The 14,715-nt window shown below is 43.9% G+C and overlaps 1 protein-coding gene across 2 annotated transcripts in view; it reads left to right on the top strand.

Moving 5' to 3' along the window:
• ryr3 (ryanodine receptor 3) overlaps nt 1-14,715 on the top strand; it is a 448,180-nt gene that overhangs the window by 41,404 nt on the left and 392,061 nt on the right. For both annotated transcript variants that reach the window (XM_069916619.1, XM_069916620.1), the window contains exon 2: nt 4,907-5,026. In XM_069916619.1, coding sequence (XP_069772720.1) covers nt 4,907-5,026 — 120 coding nt within the window. The remainder of the gene's footprint in view (nt 1-4,906; nt 5,027-14,715) is intronic.

Below are 14,715 nucleotides of genomic sequence, written 5' to 3'. Positions count from 1 at the left end.
TCTGGTACATGTAATCACCCTTCAAGCAGTAACATTTCATCCATGTCTCCAATATGATCTCGTTTGGCTTTTTTATTGCTGCTTGCAAAAGCAAATAAACATACAGTTATCAATAGAACATGTTTTATTGAAGCACATGACTTTCAACTAAACAACAATGTGTGATACAATGATCAAAGACATACCATGTAGGATACACATTTCCTGAGGGTACACTCATAACTCAAGATACTGTAATTAAGGCATTTTTCTAGGGGGTTATGCAGTGTAATGATTATTAATATAATAAACAAAGATACACTGTGGTGATTACCTAATTTGGATAGAGCAAGGATTATTTTCTGTGCTCAGATACAAGGTAATGTTTGACACCATAACACATTTTAGATTTCTCAAATTATTTTTCATGTAACTCTCAGACCAGGAATGCATCATTATCTCACTGTACCTTTTTTTAATACCTGAAGTCATTTGTCCATGTAAGGAATGTTTACAGTAAAAGGAATAGTGATGGGGGGAGGGGGATAATTTCCTTATTCAGTCTTTCAATTATCACTCTACATAGAACTATAGACTATTACAGCCAGCACAGAAACAGTCCCCTTCAGTCCTTCTAATCTGTGCCGAACCATTTTATTTTGCCTCATCCCATTGACCTGCCTAACCTTAACCTGTCCATACCATTCTCATTTATGTACCTGTCCAAATTCTTCTTAAATGTTAAAGTTGAGCCTGCATTAACCACTTAAAACAGCAAGGGTATTTTGAAAAAGAATGGATTTTTTTGGGGGGGAATAAAAGTACTTTAGTATTTGTGCCATATGAATGAATGGAACATATAATTAATTTGCCAAATGTATGTTTCTGCTCCGCACTTTGGATCTTGCCCAACATGTGAAGACTAGTAAGTGGATAAAACAAATCCTTCCCTCTAAACCTAGTCTGTATTAAGATTCATCAACTTTTGATGTTTCAGTTTAAAGTGTCACCTAGGAGCAAGATCACCTTACAGCAAATTTACAGCATCCAGAATTTGAATTTACTGTATCAAGAATCCCTTATTTAAATAAGCTTGTTAAACATTTACTTTGATAAATGTAGCCCTTTTCGCCAGGGATGCTCTGGAAGCCTTACCAGCTTGCTGTTCACTACCTGCATAACTAGGGTAGCTCAGCTATAGTACAGGTAATGAATGAATTTGGGCTTGAACTTAATGGAAGTGATGAGGTTTTGGGGGCTTCAGATTTGTAAATAGAGACATAGAGTGTTAATATTACAGTTGAGGAGATGCTGAAGGTCCTGACGCATATGAAGGTAGACAAATCAGCTGGGCTTAATCAGATTTATACTGTGGGAATCTAGAAAGGACATATCAGGTGCCTTGGCTGAATGTTTTGAATTGTTATTAAGTACAGGTGAGATGCCAGAAGACTGGTTTGCAAATGTTGTGCTTCTGTTCATGAAAGTCTGCAGGAAAAAAAAAGCCTGAGAATGAATTGAATTTATTGAAGATGTGACTAAGCAGGTTGACAAAGGGAGAGACACAGATACGTATATGGATTTCAGCAAGGCATTCAATAAGGTTCTGTAGGTTAGCCTGCTCTGGAAGGTTAGATAGCAAGGCATCCATTGTGAGATTGAAAAATAGATAGAACACTGGCTTCATGGTAGAAAGCAGTAGATAATGGTGGGCCGATGTGTTTCAGACTGGAGACCTGTGACTAGAGTTTGGTGTTGGGCCCATTGCTGTTTGTAATCTAAATCAATAATTTGTTCCTTGGAGTGCAGGAGGATGGGATGTGATATCATAGAGGTACATAAAATCATAAATGGAATAGATTGGGTGAATGCAGAGTCTTTTGCCTAGAGGATGTGTATTAAAGATGAGGAGGGAGAGATTTAAAAGAAATCTGAGAAAAAACTTTTTTTTTGCAGAGAGGTAGTGTGTGTATGGAATGAGGTGAAAGACGAAAGTGTGCAGACTCTGTGTTTGTAGTAAAAACACACTGAAATTCAGGAGGAAACATGATAAATAGAGACAAATCCATAGAGACAAATGTTTTTTTTTTTACATAGTCGCTGTGTTCCAGTAACTTAATCCCAATGTAGTCTGTGTAAAAAGATCGGAATGGGAATAAGGACATGTATCTGCATTTTACATTCTTGACCCCTAGTCATTTTTATGGATTGCCTGTGGTCAAAATTGAACTGCAGGCAATGTGTGAAAAACAGGCTAATGAATAGGACGTCCATCCTACTGAAATACACTTCAGGTATTCTGCCTAAACTCACAGTATGATATGGATACTTGGAGGTTTGGTTGTTCCAGTGTGGACGGCCACTCTGGGAAAGTAGGGAGACACTTCAGATTGGAAAATCATGTAGGTTCTATGTAAAAGTCATAAAAGATGCGTATATTGCTGATGTTTTGGGCATGATCCCTTCTTCAAGGAATAAGTAGAATAAGCCAGAGGCAGGAAATCTCAAAGTTTCTGAATTCAAACAATGGGGAGGAATCCAGACCAACAAAAGATGTTAATTATACATGATAAGGGCTGAGGAAAGAATTTATCATTTATGCAAAAGGAGATGGAATGGAGAGAAAGGGAAAGATGATGAGGGAAGAAGGTGGGGGGAGGGTTAACCAAAGCCATGCTATCCGGTTGGAAGGTGCCTATTCAGAAGGTGAGGAGTTGTTCCTCTAATATGTGGGTGGTCTCAGACTGGCAGTGCATGAGACCATGGACAGATATGTCAGGAAGGGAATGGGATGGAGAATTGAAATGGGTGGCCAGTGGGAGATCCACGCTATTGCAGCAGACAGGGCTGAGGTGCTTAACAAAGCAATCTCACGGTTTGTGTCCAGACTCTCCAATGTAGAGGAGACCACAAGACTGCAGTAGATGACCTCTGCAGACTCACAAGTGAAATGTTGCTTCACTTGGAAGGACTGGGGCTTGAAAGGTGGTGAGGGAGGAGGTGTGGGCACAAGTGGAGTATCTCCTGAGATCAAAGGGTAGGTCCCAAGGGGACGATTGGTGGGGAGGGAGGAGTGAACAAGGGAGTCACAGAGGGAGCAATCCCTGTGGAAGGTGGAGAGAGGAGGAGAGGGCCATATGTGTCTCGTGGTGGGAATCGCGTAGTAGATGGCGGAAATAGTGGAGGATGATGAGTTGGATGCAAATGCTGGTGAGGTCATAGGTGAGAACAAGAGGAATCCTACCTTGTTGCATGTGGGGGTGGATGGGACCAGGGCAGATATGCAAGTTGATGGTGGTAAAGGGAAAGTCACGTTGTTTGAAGAAAGAGGACATATCTGTTAATCGGGCATAGAAGACTTCATCCTAGGTGCAGATGTGATGAAGACAGAATTGAGAGAATAGAATGGAATCCTTATAGGGGACAGGGTGGGAAGAGGTATAGTCAAGGTAACTGTGGGAGTTGGTGGGTTTGTAGAGAATGTCTACCGAGTGTTTGTCTTTAGATGGAGACAGAAAAGGGAGAGTGTTCCTAATGATGAACCAAGTGAATTTGAGGTCAAGGTGGAAGTTGACAGCAAAATGGATGAAGTCAACAAGCTTATCATGAGTACATTAGGCAGCACCAAAGTAGTCATCAACATAGTGGAGGAAATTGCCTGGCTCCCCTTACAGTCAGAGAAAGAGAAGCAAAAGAGAGTACCCCCAGAGATGCTGAGTGTCCATGGATTCACCTCCAGCACTCCTGCAGCCTTCACAGCCTTCAGTCCAAACCATCAGCAACCTGAATTCAAGATCCAAATCTCTGAAACCACCAGGAAACCCTCAGCAGCCTCTGCATCCTTTTTCATCTCTGTTCTGATACCTGGTATCCCTTCAGTCAGTCTTGATCTAGTCTCCAGCAGTCTGGTTCGAGTTCCTTGACCGCAGTCACCAACAGCCTGTGTGTTTTCAGCTTTAGAACCCCCTGTTTTCTGGTGCCATGCACCAGTCCTCTGCTTCACTGGAGTCTGCAACCCCTTGTGGCCACTGCCGAACATGGACACCATCTTGGGTCCAGACCCCACGGTCACAGGATTTTAATATAAGCCACCAGCAGCTCCTTGAATAGGCCGTTTAAAGCCTGCAAGGAACCAACAGTAGTTGGCTTTGGCAGTTGGGCCCCGCAGGGGAGCGCTGCGTCTCCGCTCCCCACTATCTATGGGTTCATGCCTACCGTGCAAGCAGACTGGCACACATGGCCTTCAGTACAACCAAAGTAGCAGTTATTGAAGCCCACACCCAGCGTGCATTCTGAGAACTCACTGGAATTAGTGCTTTCTAAGAGTTCTCCATATAGGAGCATTGATTCATCAGCTGATGATAGTTGGTAGGTGGAAAGCAGCAGACAATTTGCTTTCCAACACTTTACCTGATGCCATGAGCCTCCATGGTATCCCTTTTCAACAGTGAGGAGTCGTGGGGCCACTCTCTTTGATGGTGTTCTTATAGATATATCCTCCCTCCTGGTGGTTTCCACCAGCGTTGTCTCCGCTCCATCCTCAACATCCATTGGAGCGCTTACATCCCTAACGTCGAAGTACTCGAGATGGCAGAGGTCGACAGCATCGAGTCCACGCTGCTGAAGATCCAGCTGCGCTGGATGGGTCACGTCTCCAGAATGGAGGACCATCGCCTTCCCAAGATTGTGTTATATGGCGAGCTCTCCACTGGCCACCGTGACAGAGGTGCACCAAAGAAAAGGTACAAGGACTGCCTAAAGAAATCTCTTGGTGCCTGCCACATTGACCACCGCCAGTGGGCTGATAACGCCTCAAACCGTGCATCTTGGCGCCTCACAGTTTATTTTCTTGTAATTAGTTTGAAAACTTGTCAATCAAAAAATTTAAAACTGTTCTCACCTGGCTTTTTTTTGTTTGTTTTTATAGGATGATGAAGTTGTACTTCAGTCCATTACCACCATCAAGAAAGAACAACGTAAATTTTGCCTGGCAGCTGAAGGATTTGGTAGTCGTTTGTGTTTTCTTGAATATACTTCAGAAGCTAAGGTATTCAGATTTCATCATGTATTTTGCAGAATATTCATTCTCAGTGATAACATGCCCTTTATAATTCAGAGGTCTGGAAACAAAATATTTAATATTTTGAAATTACATTCTATCAATGAAAGTAACAGTGCCAAACAGCTTCTTAATAACCTGTCACTTCCATCAAACTATTTGCCTGTAGCCCCAAGTCTCTATTCTTAAAAAAAACCCTAAGCTACTACGATTCACCATGCAAGTCCTTTCCTGACTTAATCTGCGAGGGTGCAACATCTTGCATTTGTCTTAGTTAAATTCCACCTGTCATTCTGTGGCCCACTTTCACAGTTTATCTGGATTGTGTTTTCCATAAGGGCTGTTAAAGCCTGGAGATATTTTACCCTTCATTCAGATAGGTTCAAACTTAGAGTGGCTGCAAGAGATCACCCTATTTCTAATATTTTACCTTGTTAGACTTTATCAAAAATATTTATCACAATCCCATTTTTACAAAATAAAAACAAGGCACTATTTATCTGAATTTTACCTGAAACTTTAACAGAAAAAGAATTAATTCAAAAGCTTGAGAATTGATTCAAAAGATAGATTTCAAAAAATTATTCTGAATATGCAAGTGGGGATAGATTATCTTACTGACAGCTGGTTGATGGATTCTTCAGTTCCATAAGAAAATTGGGTCACTGCTTCTGGATTTCATCATTGATACAATTTTCACAAAGCTTAATCAAAAATTACTAAGGCACTTCTCATTTTAGGTAATACACTCATCTAAACTATGTGAATGCTATTTATTTGCATAAATTGTATTAACAAAGCTAAATGTAAATTATTTTTAAAAATATTAGTGCATATCTAATGAATTAATATTACCTATTTAAAGTTATTTTTAGATAAGATAGTGTTCCTGTTGATTGCAGGATTTAGTCGAAGCACTGATGAAGGACCAGTAATATCTTTCCATCTGATCCCTTGCTCCATCTTTGGACTTGCACTGAGATCACAGGGGTCAAAAGGGCATTTTGTAATTTACAAACCTGAAGAGCTAGATATAGTTAATCTTGTGCCGACGATTTCTTGAGCATCAAGTGAAACCTAGTTCATTTGAATGTAGTCCTGGACTGTAGTAAATAGTAACTTATGAAGGCTACACTGTTCAATTGATGAACTGCTCTATGCATCTCAGCCTCAGTTTTTTTACGACTCTGAACTTCTGATGCATCAGTGCTGGGCCTCCCAATATCTATTACTGCCTTTCTTTTAAATTTATAACAGAGATCAATTTTGCAATATCTGTCAGAGTAATAATTCTTTTGCCTAACATGGCACATTGCTATTTCTAGCATGGAAATCAAGTAAATGTTGTGCTGGGGAGAGAATGGATGGAGCAGAGAATTGTTTTGTCCTTCCCATCAGTTTTCCTCTCCTCTGTGGCAACCTGCTCTCTGGATGCCACCGAGTGAATTTCTTCAATGAGCTTCTCACTGTTGTGAGCTGTAAATGCACACCAATTACAATTTCTGCTATTTCCTTTGTTGGGGAACAGGCGGATTCTGTTAACTTGCATCGATCTCGGTGAAAAGCACTCTTTTAGCATGTTGTGAATGAGCGCAACAAAGACTGAGACAACAAGCTGTCAGCTTGAGTATCACGACTGGTTTATTTTGAATTCCATGCTGCAGCCATTAAACCAGTCTTCAGTCCTGCCTCTAACGTTCCGGCACTTGCGTCTCAGTGATCCAAGCACATACTTGACCTTCCGGTCTGGACCAGAAGAGATGGTCCCGTGATGCCATTCTTGCCACGGCTGCCCCGCCAACCATGCGTGACAAGCGGGGCCAGTTCACTGTTGCAAACATGTGCGTCGCTACACAACCCCCAACATCCCCCACCCCCCACAGAACCGGCACTGATGGTCTTGGGATGTGTCGAGGGTGAGGTGTGTACAGCCAACCTCTGATGAGGGAACTTGCACTGGCTGGGACAAATCCACTTGTGCTGGTTTTAAATGGCCCAGTGTGAATAACTCTTCCTTGCTCCCAATGTCAAGGGTGAACAACGAAGTGTTCCTGTGTAGCACCCTGTATGGACGATCATGAAGTGGAATCCTGTGCGCGCCCCTGCGCACGAACACGTACTCACAGGAGGACAAGTCTGGGGGGTAGTTGCAGGGCGGTTGGCCATGTCGCGATGGTGGGGGTGGTGAACTGGAGCCCAGTTTTTCATGCAGCCTTTTGAGGACAACGGTGGTGTCGGTGTCTTGCTTGGTTGCTGGGGAGAGGAATTGGTCTGGTACTGCCATGGGTTTGGCAGAGGAGGCCCCGAGGTCATCCTTGGGCACTGTGCGAATCCCCAGGAGAACCCAGAGCAGCTCATCCACCAGTTGTGCTTCTTGAGGCATGCCATCAGCATTGATTTGAGATGGTGGTGAAAGTGCTTGACTAGCCCATTAGCTTGGGGATGGTAAGCTGTGGTGCAATGCAGTGGATGCCTAGGAGTCAGGAGAGTTCTGGCCACAGGGCAGAGGTGAATTGCGTCCCCCAGTTGGTTGTAACATCTTCCAGGAACCCGAAGTGGGAGACCCATGTGGTGAGGAAAGCCCTAGCGCATATCTCTGTGGAGGCATCCGGAATAGGAATGCCCTCTGGCCAGTGAGTGAACTGTCCACCACCGTGAGTCGGTAGCGTGAACATTGGGAGATTGCCAGGGGTCCAACTATGATGTATTGGAACCTTCAGGTCGGGGCTTCGAACTTTTGGAGTTGGTGCCTGGTGTGCCGCTGGGCCTTGGCCATCTGGCAGTTCATGCAGGTTTACGCTGACTCCATGACCTGCTTACGCAGGCTGAGCCACACAAATTTTGCGGATATCAGTCACACTGTTGTGCAGATTGAGGGGTGGGACAAACTGTGGATCATGTCGAAGACCATTCTCCTCCATTGGGTGGGAATGAGAGGTCGGGGTTGGCCAGTGGAAACATCACAGAGGAGGGTAGTGCTGTCGGCGTTAAGTGGGAGGTCTTGTAGCTGCAGCCCCCTGATTGCAGTCCTGAAGCTGAGTGTCTCAGAGTCATTCTTTTGCGCCCAAGCCAGATCATGGTAGTCAATCCCTTGCGACATAGTGTTGACTGCTAGCCTGGAAAGTGCGTCTGCGACCACATTGTGCTTTTCTGAAATATGCCGGATAGCAGTGGTGAATTCAAAGATGTAGGAGATCACAGATCGAGGGACTTTAAGAAGACAAAAGTAAATAACTTGTGGTCAGTGTAGATGGTGAATGGACACCCTTCAAGGAAGTAGCGGAAGTGGCAGATGACCAGGTAGAGGGCAAGCAGTTCCCAGTCAATTGCGCTGTACTTCAGTTCAGGCGGCCGCAGGTGCCAACTGAAAAAGGCGAGGGGTCACCATAAGTCATCAACGAGCTGTTCCAGGTCAGCATCTACTGCTGTGTTGGATGCGTCGACTGTGAGGGCTGTCAGTACATCCATCCATGGGTGTACCAACATCATTGAGTGGAGCAGGGCCTCTTTGGTCTGTTTGAAAGCTGGTGTGGGTAGAAGGAATACCTACAGTTGAAAGTAATGATGTGTGTGACTCCAGACCAGGGACACCCGACTCTGCAGACTCGAAATAAAGCTGAACATGTTCTCCAAGACTTTGTCTCCAGAGTAGTGATTGTGAACACTTTATATTTCACAAGCTTGGGGGCTCATCCTTCTTCACCTTCGGAGCCTCATCGGTCCATTCGAGATCTTTGGATGACCCAGACATTAACGTGAACAGTGAGCGCATAATCTTGGCTGCCGCAGGAATGAATCTGTTGTAAAAATTCACCATGCCCATGATCTCTTGCAGGCTCTTCAGTGTTGTTGGTCTGGTGAAGTGTCGTATGGCATCCACTTTGTCTGGCAAAGGAGAGGTGCCGGCAATGACAATTTTATGGCTCAGAAAGTTTATTTCGGTGAGGCCAAACTGGCACTTCTCCGAGTTAATGGTGAGGCTGAAGTGAACGAAGCGAGTAAAAAGCTGGTGGAGATACGTCATGTGCTCCGCAGGCGAGTTGCCAACTACCAGGATGTCATTGAGGTAGATGAAAAGAAAAGGCAAATCTCTGCCGACCACGTCCACGAGGCACTGGAATATCTGCGCCACATTTTATTAAACTGAATGGCAAGCGTAAGAACTCAAACAGGCCAAACGGGGTGATGATAGCCATATTTTGGATGACATCTGCATGCATGGGAATCTGGTGGTATCCCCGGATCAAGTCGACATTGGAGAAAAGCTGCAAAATCCTGGATATAGGAAACTGGATAAAGGTTGGGTGTCATTGAGATATCTGTAATCACCACAGGGTCTCCAGCTGCCTTTGGACTTGGGCACCAAGTGGAGGGGTGAGGCCCATGGGCTAAAGGAACGATGGATGATGCACCTCAACTCTTCCTTGGTGGGGCTGAGTTTGTCCGGGTGCAGGTGACAGGCCCATGAATGCAATGGTGGGCCAGTGGTGGCAATGTGGTTTTGGACACCATGTTTGGGCATGGCTGCCGTGAACTGTAACCACAAAATGGAGGGAAAGTCTGTGAGGAAGCAGCTGTACTGGCCGTGTTGGGTTTCCATGGAAGCAAGTTGGATGGAAGGCTCGTTGGACTTGCTGAGGGGCACAGTGTTGAAAGTCTCAGCATGGACTAGCCGTCTGCCTTGGAAGTCGACAAGTAGGGGTGCACCCAGAGGAAATCGCACCTAGCAGAGGTTTGACCACTGAGGCAAGGGTGAAGGACCATTGGAATGTGCATTCGCTGAAACATATAGGATTCACCTTTTCCAAAGGTTCTGATGGTGGTATTATTGGCAGCACACATGGAAGGACTGTGGGGTCTTGAGCACCTTAGTGCGTATGATACTTATCACTAACCCTGTGTCCATAAGGAACTTGTGGCCTGAGATGCTATCCCAGAAATGGATAAAGCTATTCAGTCGGCCAGCCGCCACAGCCACGAACGGCGCCTAGCCCCATCATTTTCTGGGAACAAACATGGCTGGCGACACCTGCATGCGGACACCCCCCAACATTGGTGGTAGAAACACCACCTTGAATTGGACCTATCTGTTTTATGGTGGGGCGGGGCCTGCTCATGTGGTGGACTTGATTTGGGTGTTGTCCTCGGTGATGGCCATATGCCTTTACGCTTGGAATGGTAGAGAGCATCTGCTCATGCTGCAACCTTGCGTGAGTCGCTGAAGTTCATGTCTGCCAACAGGAGTCTGATGTTTTTTGGCATCTGCTCTAGAAATGCCTGCTCAAACATGAGGCAGGGCTTGTGCCCTTCTGCCAGTGTGAGCACCTGGTCCATGAGGGCATAAGGGGTCCTATCACCTAGGCCATCCAGGTGCAGGTATCTGGCTGCTCTATCGTGTTAGAGGCCGTACATGCTAATGAGGAAGTTTTTCAGAGCCATGTATTTACCTTCCTCTGGCGGTGCCTGAATGAAGTAATCAACTCATGGGGCGGCTTTCTGATCGAGTGAGCTGACGTCGTAGAAGTATCTCGTTGAATCGGAGGTTATCTGTTTGATCTGGAACTGGACCTCTGCTTGGCCGAACCAAGTGCGGGGCCTGTTCATCCAGAAAGTTGGCAGCTTCAATGCAATGGCACCTACAGCTGCTTGTTTCATTGTGTTGAGTCTTCAGGACATGGAAACTTGTCAGGGTTACCAATGTAGCGTGTTGTGAGAGAGCACAGGAAAGAGACTGAGACAACAGGCTGTGAGCTCGAGTATCACAACTGGTTTATTTTGAATTTTTCACTGCAGCTTTTAAGATTGTCCTCAGTCCCACCCCTAACGTCCTGGCACTTGCGTCCTGATGACACAAGTGTGTACACGACCTTCCGGTTTAGACCAGAAGAGTCAGTCCCGTGACTCCTTTCTTGCCACAGCTTCCCTGCTGACTGCGCATGACAAGTGGGGCCAGTTCACCATTGCAAATGTGCATGCCACACTCTAATCATTTTATAAAAAAACAATTTTGAATTTTTTTTTTCAATTTTTATTGTATATTTAAAACAACTGTTTTTCACTAAAAGGCCACAGTGTCACTTCATTGAAAGAGCTTTTAGTCAGTGGCTGTAAAATGCTTTGGATAAACCAAAGCTGCGATTAATGAATAATACATTGCAATCTCTTGCTTTCTAAGAGTATCAGCATTCAGTTTATGTTACCAATTTGATATTGCATTTCTGTGACTATTAAGTATAAAGCTTTATGTTCATTTAATAAACAAAAATAGATATTGTTCTTTAAACCAAAACAGATATTTAAAAAATAAAATCAACACGAGTATGGTTGAAATCAAAGTTGGTAAGTTGGGACAAAAGATATTTGCTAACGGAGAAGAGAGTGATTATGAAAAGTTTCATCAACACTTGATTTAAAAAAAAACAGGATGGAGACAACAACCCATTATGGGTGAATAAGGTAAAAGGAACAAATGAAAATCCTGTTGGAGAGCAGAGTATTCCTGCAAGAGAACTGGCAGTGAGAAAAGACAGTACAGGATAACTCTGATTTACGAATACCCTAATAATGAAAATGCTATTACGAAGAAATTATAATGGGTTTTCATTTTTACAAAAATTGCCTCCAATAGTAATCTTTGCTTTACGAATTTTCAGTTTATGAACGGTTTCTCAGGAAAGCTCAACCTCCGTAAAGTGGGGAATACCTGTAATTTAAAAAAAAACTGCAGATGATGGAAATTGGAAATAAAAACAAAATGTCAAAATAATTAGGTGGTCAAGTAAGAAACGATGAACATTTCAGGACAGTGACCTTTCATCAGGGCACTGAAGATCTAATTTAGCATCTGTCCACTCAGAAGCAAACCTCTTGTATTCATTTTTTTTGCTGTGCTATTTTTATAATTATTTTGGCCATATTTTAACATATTCTGATGAAAGATCGTTAACCTGAAATGTTAAATCTGTTTCCATCCATTGGCACTGCCTGATCAACTGAGTAATTACAATATATTTGTATTTATTTCAGACATTCTGCATGCTCAGAGCTTGTTTTTCTTTTATTTCAGTAGCTTTAGTACTTAAATTTTAACAACTATCTTAGGTTGTCAATAATTAAACTATATATTTTGAAGGTTTTCTCTTTTTCGAGTCTGCTCCTACCAATCAGGGACAGTACTACCATTAGGCCAACTAGGCAGCTGCCTAGGGTGCAGACCTCAGAGGGGCATTGATGAAGAGAGATTCCAACAGCCCTGGCACCTCTCTGTCATGAATGATTTGGTTCTGACTAACACGCTATAAGCACACACATTAGTCTGGTAAGGCAGAGGGAGGGAGTAGTATGGTGCACATCAAATGTCACATCAGATATTGCACCCACCATTCACCTGATCAGCCCCTACCCACACCTGGTCAGCACCCGTCCCCCACCTGTGCTCAGCCCAGTCGAGAATGCAAAATAGCCTGGCACCAGCCTTGCCACCAGTTGGCCTTTAATCCATTCACATCAGTATCCCACCACTCCATCTCCTCCCCATTGTTAGCCTTGATACAATGATCAAGTAGACTTCTTGGGAAATTTCAATTTGTTTACCTATATCTCTATAACAGGTGGGGATAAAGAAATAGTAACTTTACACAGTTCAGCATTATTTCTGGATTACTAGGTCCAAATACGGTGGCCATTTCCAAATATCAATGTGGTGGCCACTATTAATACTATTTATATGTGTATGGTTGGCCTGCCTCTTGCTGATTCTCCCTGTGGTTCCTTCCTCTTTATTTCCCCTAATAAAGGTGGCAATGCCATAACCCCTCCCCCAGAACAATCTCGGTTCAGCAACATGAGACATGCATTCTGTTTATGGTAACTTCTAGTCTTTGAAGTTATTGATAGCAGATCAATTTTATTGCCATAATTTTTTTGGAATGCACAAGTTGCTGAGATCAGAGAGGCTGGAAATTGACCTGCGATCACCGGAAACATCTGACAAGTTCGAACTCTGGCTACGTTGCTACAATGTGTTTCTGCAGGCCTCCACTGCGATCATCCAATCTGACGTAGACAAGTTGCACTTATTATTCTCAGGGATCAGGCACCTTGTTTACCTGATGGTCAGAGACTGCGAGACATTCACCAAAGCAATGGGCATTCTGAAAGGCCAGTACCTGGCCCAAATGAATGAAGTTTATGTCAAGCACTTCTGAGCTACGCATAAGCAACAACCCAGGGAGTCAATCGATGATTACCTTCAGGCCCTGTGAGACCTCGGTCGGGCCTGCAACTGCAAGACCATATCGGCAGAAGAGTACACAGAGGAGCTAATCTAAAATGCCTGTGTTGCAGGCTTCAGATTAGATTGCATTTGCCAGTGACTGCTAAAAAAGCCTAAGCTAAAACTGCAGAAAACCATTGAACTAGCTAAATTCTAGAAGTAGGCCTACACAATGTGGACTCTTGCTCAACCATAAAAGCGGCTGTCTTGTGGGGAACACGGACATCACCATCTTGGGATGCGAGATTACAGGCCACCCCATGTCCCAACCTGACTATGGCCACTGCCAATGAGCACCTGAAGTGCTACTTCTGCAGCCAGCAGAAGCACCCCAGGAAGCGCTGCCCGGTGAAGGACGTGGTCTGTTCTGGCTGCGGGAAGAAGGGATGCTACGCGAAGGTACATAAAACCAAGCAACCTTCTAACCCAAGCAGTACTGCATATGGGCACCAGTAGGGGCCACCACCATCTTAGACAATGTCACTTCCGATGACAACAACAACACCGCGTCCGTGACATGGCGGCCACCATCTTGAGTGCTGCCATCTTACCAGACAATAAGCCAGTACAACGTATCAGACAGCAACACTACTCTGGATTCAGTCACGCTTCACCAAAGTAGCCCTTATCAACTCGCTGGTTAATAGTGGGCATCGAGGTAAATGGGCATAAGATGAGCTGCCTGTTTGCAGATTGGGCAACAGTTTTTTTTTTCCCCAAGCCATCAGGATCCTGAATTCCAAGAGCATATGTGGATAGCATACTGTGGACTTTTACTGTATATGTCTTAATATTTTAATGTGTTTAACTTCTAACTTGTATTTATATAAATATGGTCCGTGGTTCTGGAGAAATGCTATATCGTCTTTACCACGCGAGCATGGTTTGAGCAATAAATAAAGGTGACGACTTGATTTGATCCTCTTTCTCTCAAGTCTTCTGAAATCTGCCAAGTTTTGTGGCAGGGTTAGCTCAGATCCACTCTCAGGAGAACTTTTTTCCACCAATCATTCCCTTTTCTCCACCATTCCAATGGTCATTTGACTATGTGTTTACAATAATTACTATATGCCTGTGTCTTTTTTATTTATTATAACCATTTCAAAGCCTTTAATCTCTTCTATGATGCAGCAATTTACAAAACATAGAAATGCTGGAGCAACTCAGCCAGTCTCATAGGAGGTAAAGTTAAATTACCATCATTTCAGGCTTGAGCTCTCCTCAACCCTGTTGGTCTTTGTAAATTGCTGTAAGTGAAGCAAGAAAGTCTGCAGATGTTGCACTTAAACATCTACAGACTTGCATGTTTCAATTTCAGCAATTTACAAAGACCAACAGGGATGCATGAAGGGGTCAAAACCTACAATACTGGAAATACTGAGGTTGTCAAGCAGCATTGTTG

Source organism: Narcine bancroftii, chromosome 2, assembly GCF_036971445.1.
Source record: "Narcine bancroftii isolate sNarBan1 chromosome 2, sNarBan1.hap1, whole genome shotgun sequence".
Taxonomy (NCBI): Eukaryota; Metazoa; Chordata; class Chondrichthyes; order Torpediniformes; family Narcinidae; genus Narcine; species Narcine bancroftii.
Note: the sequence above shows the minus strand (reverse complement) of the source record. Positions and strands in the feature narration are given on the sequence as shown.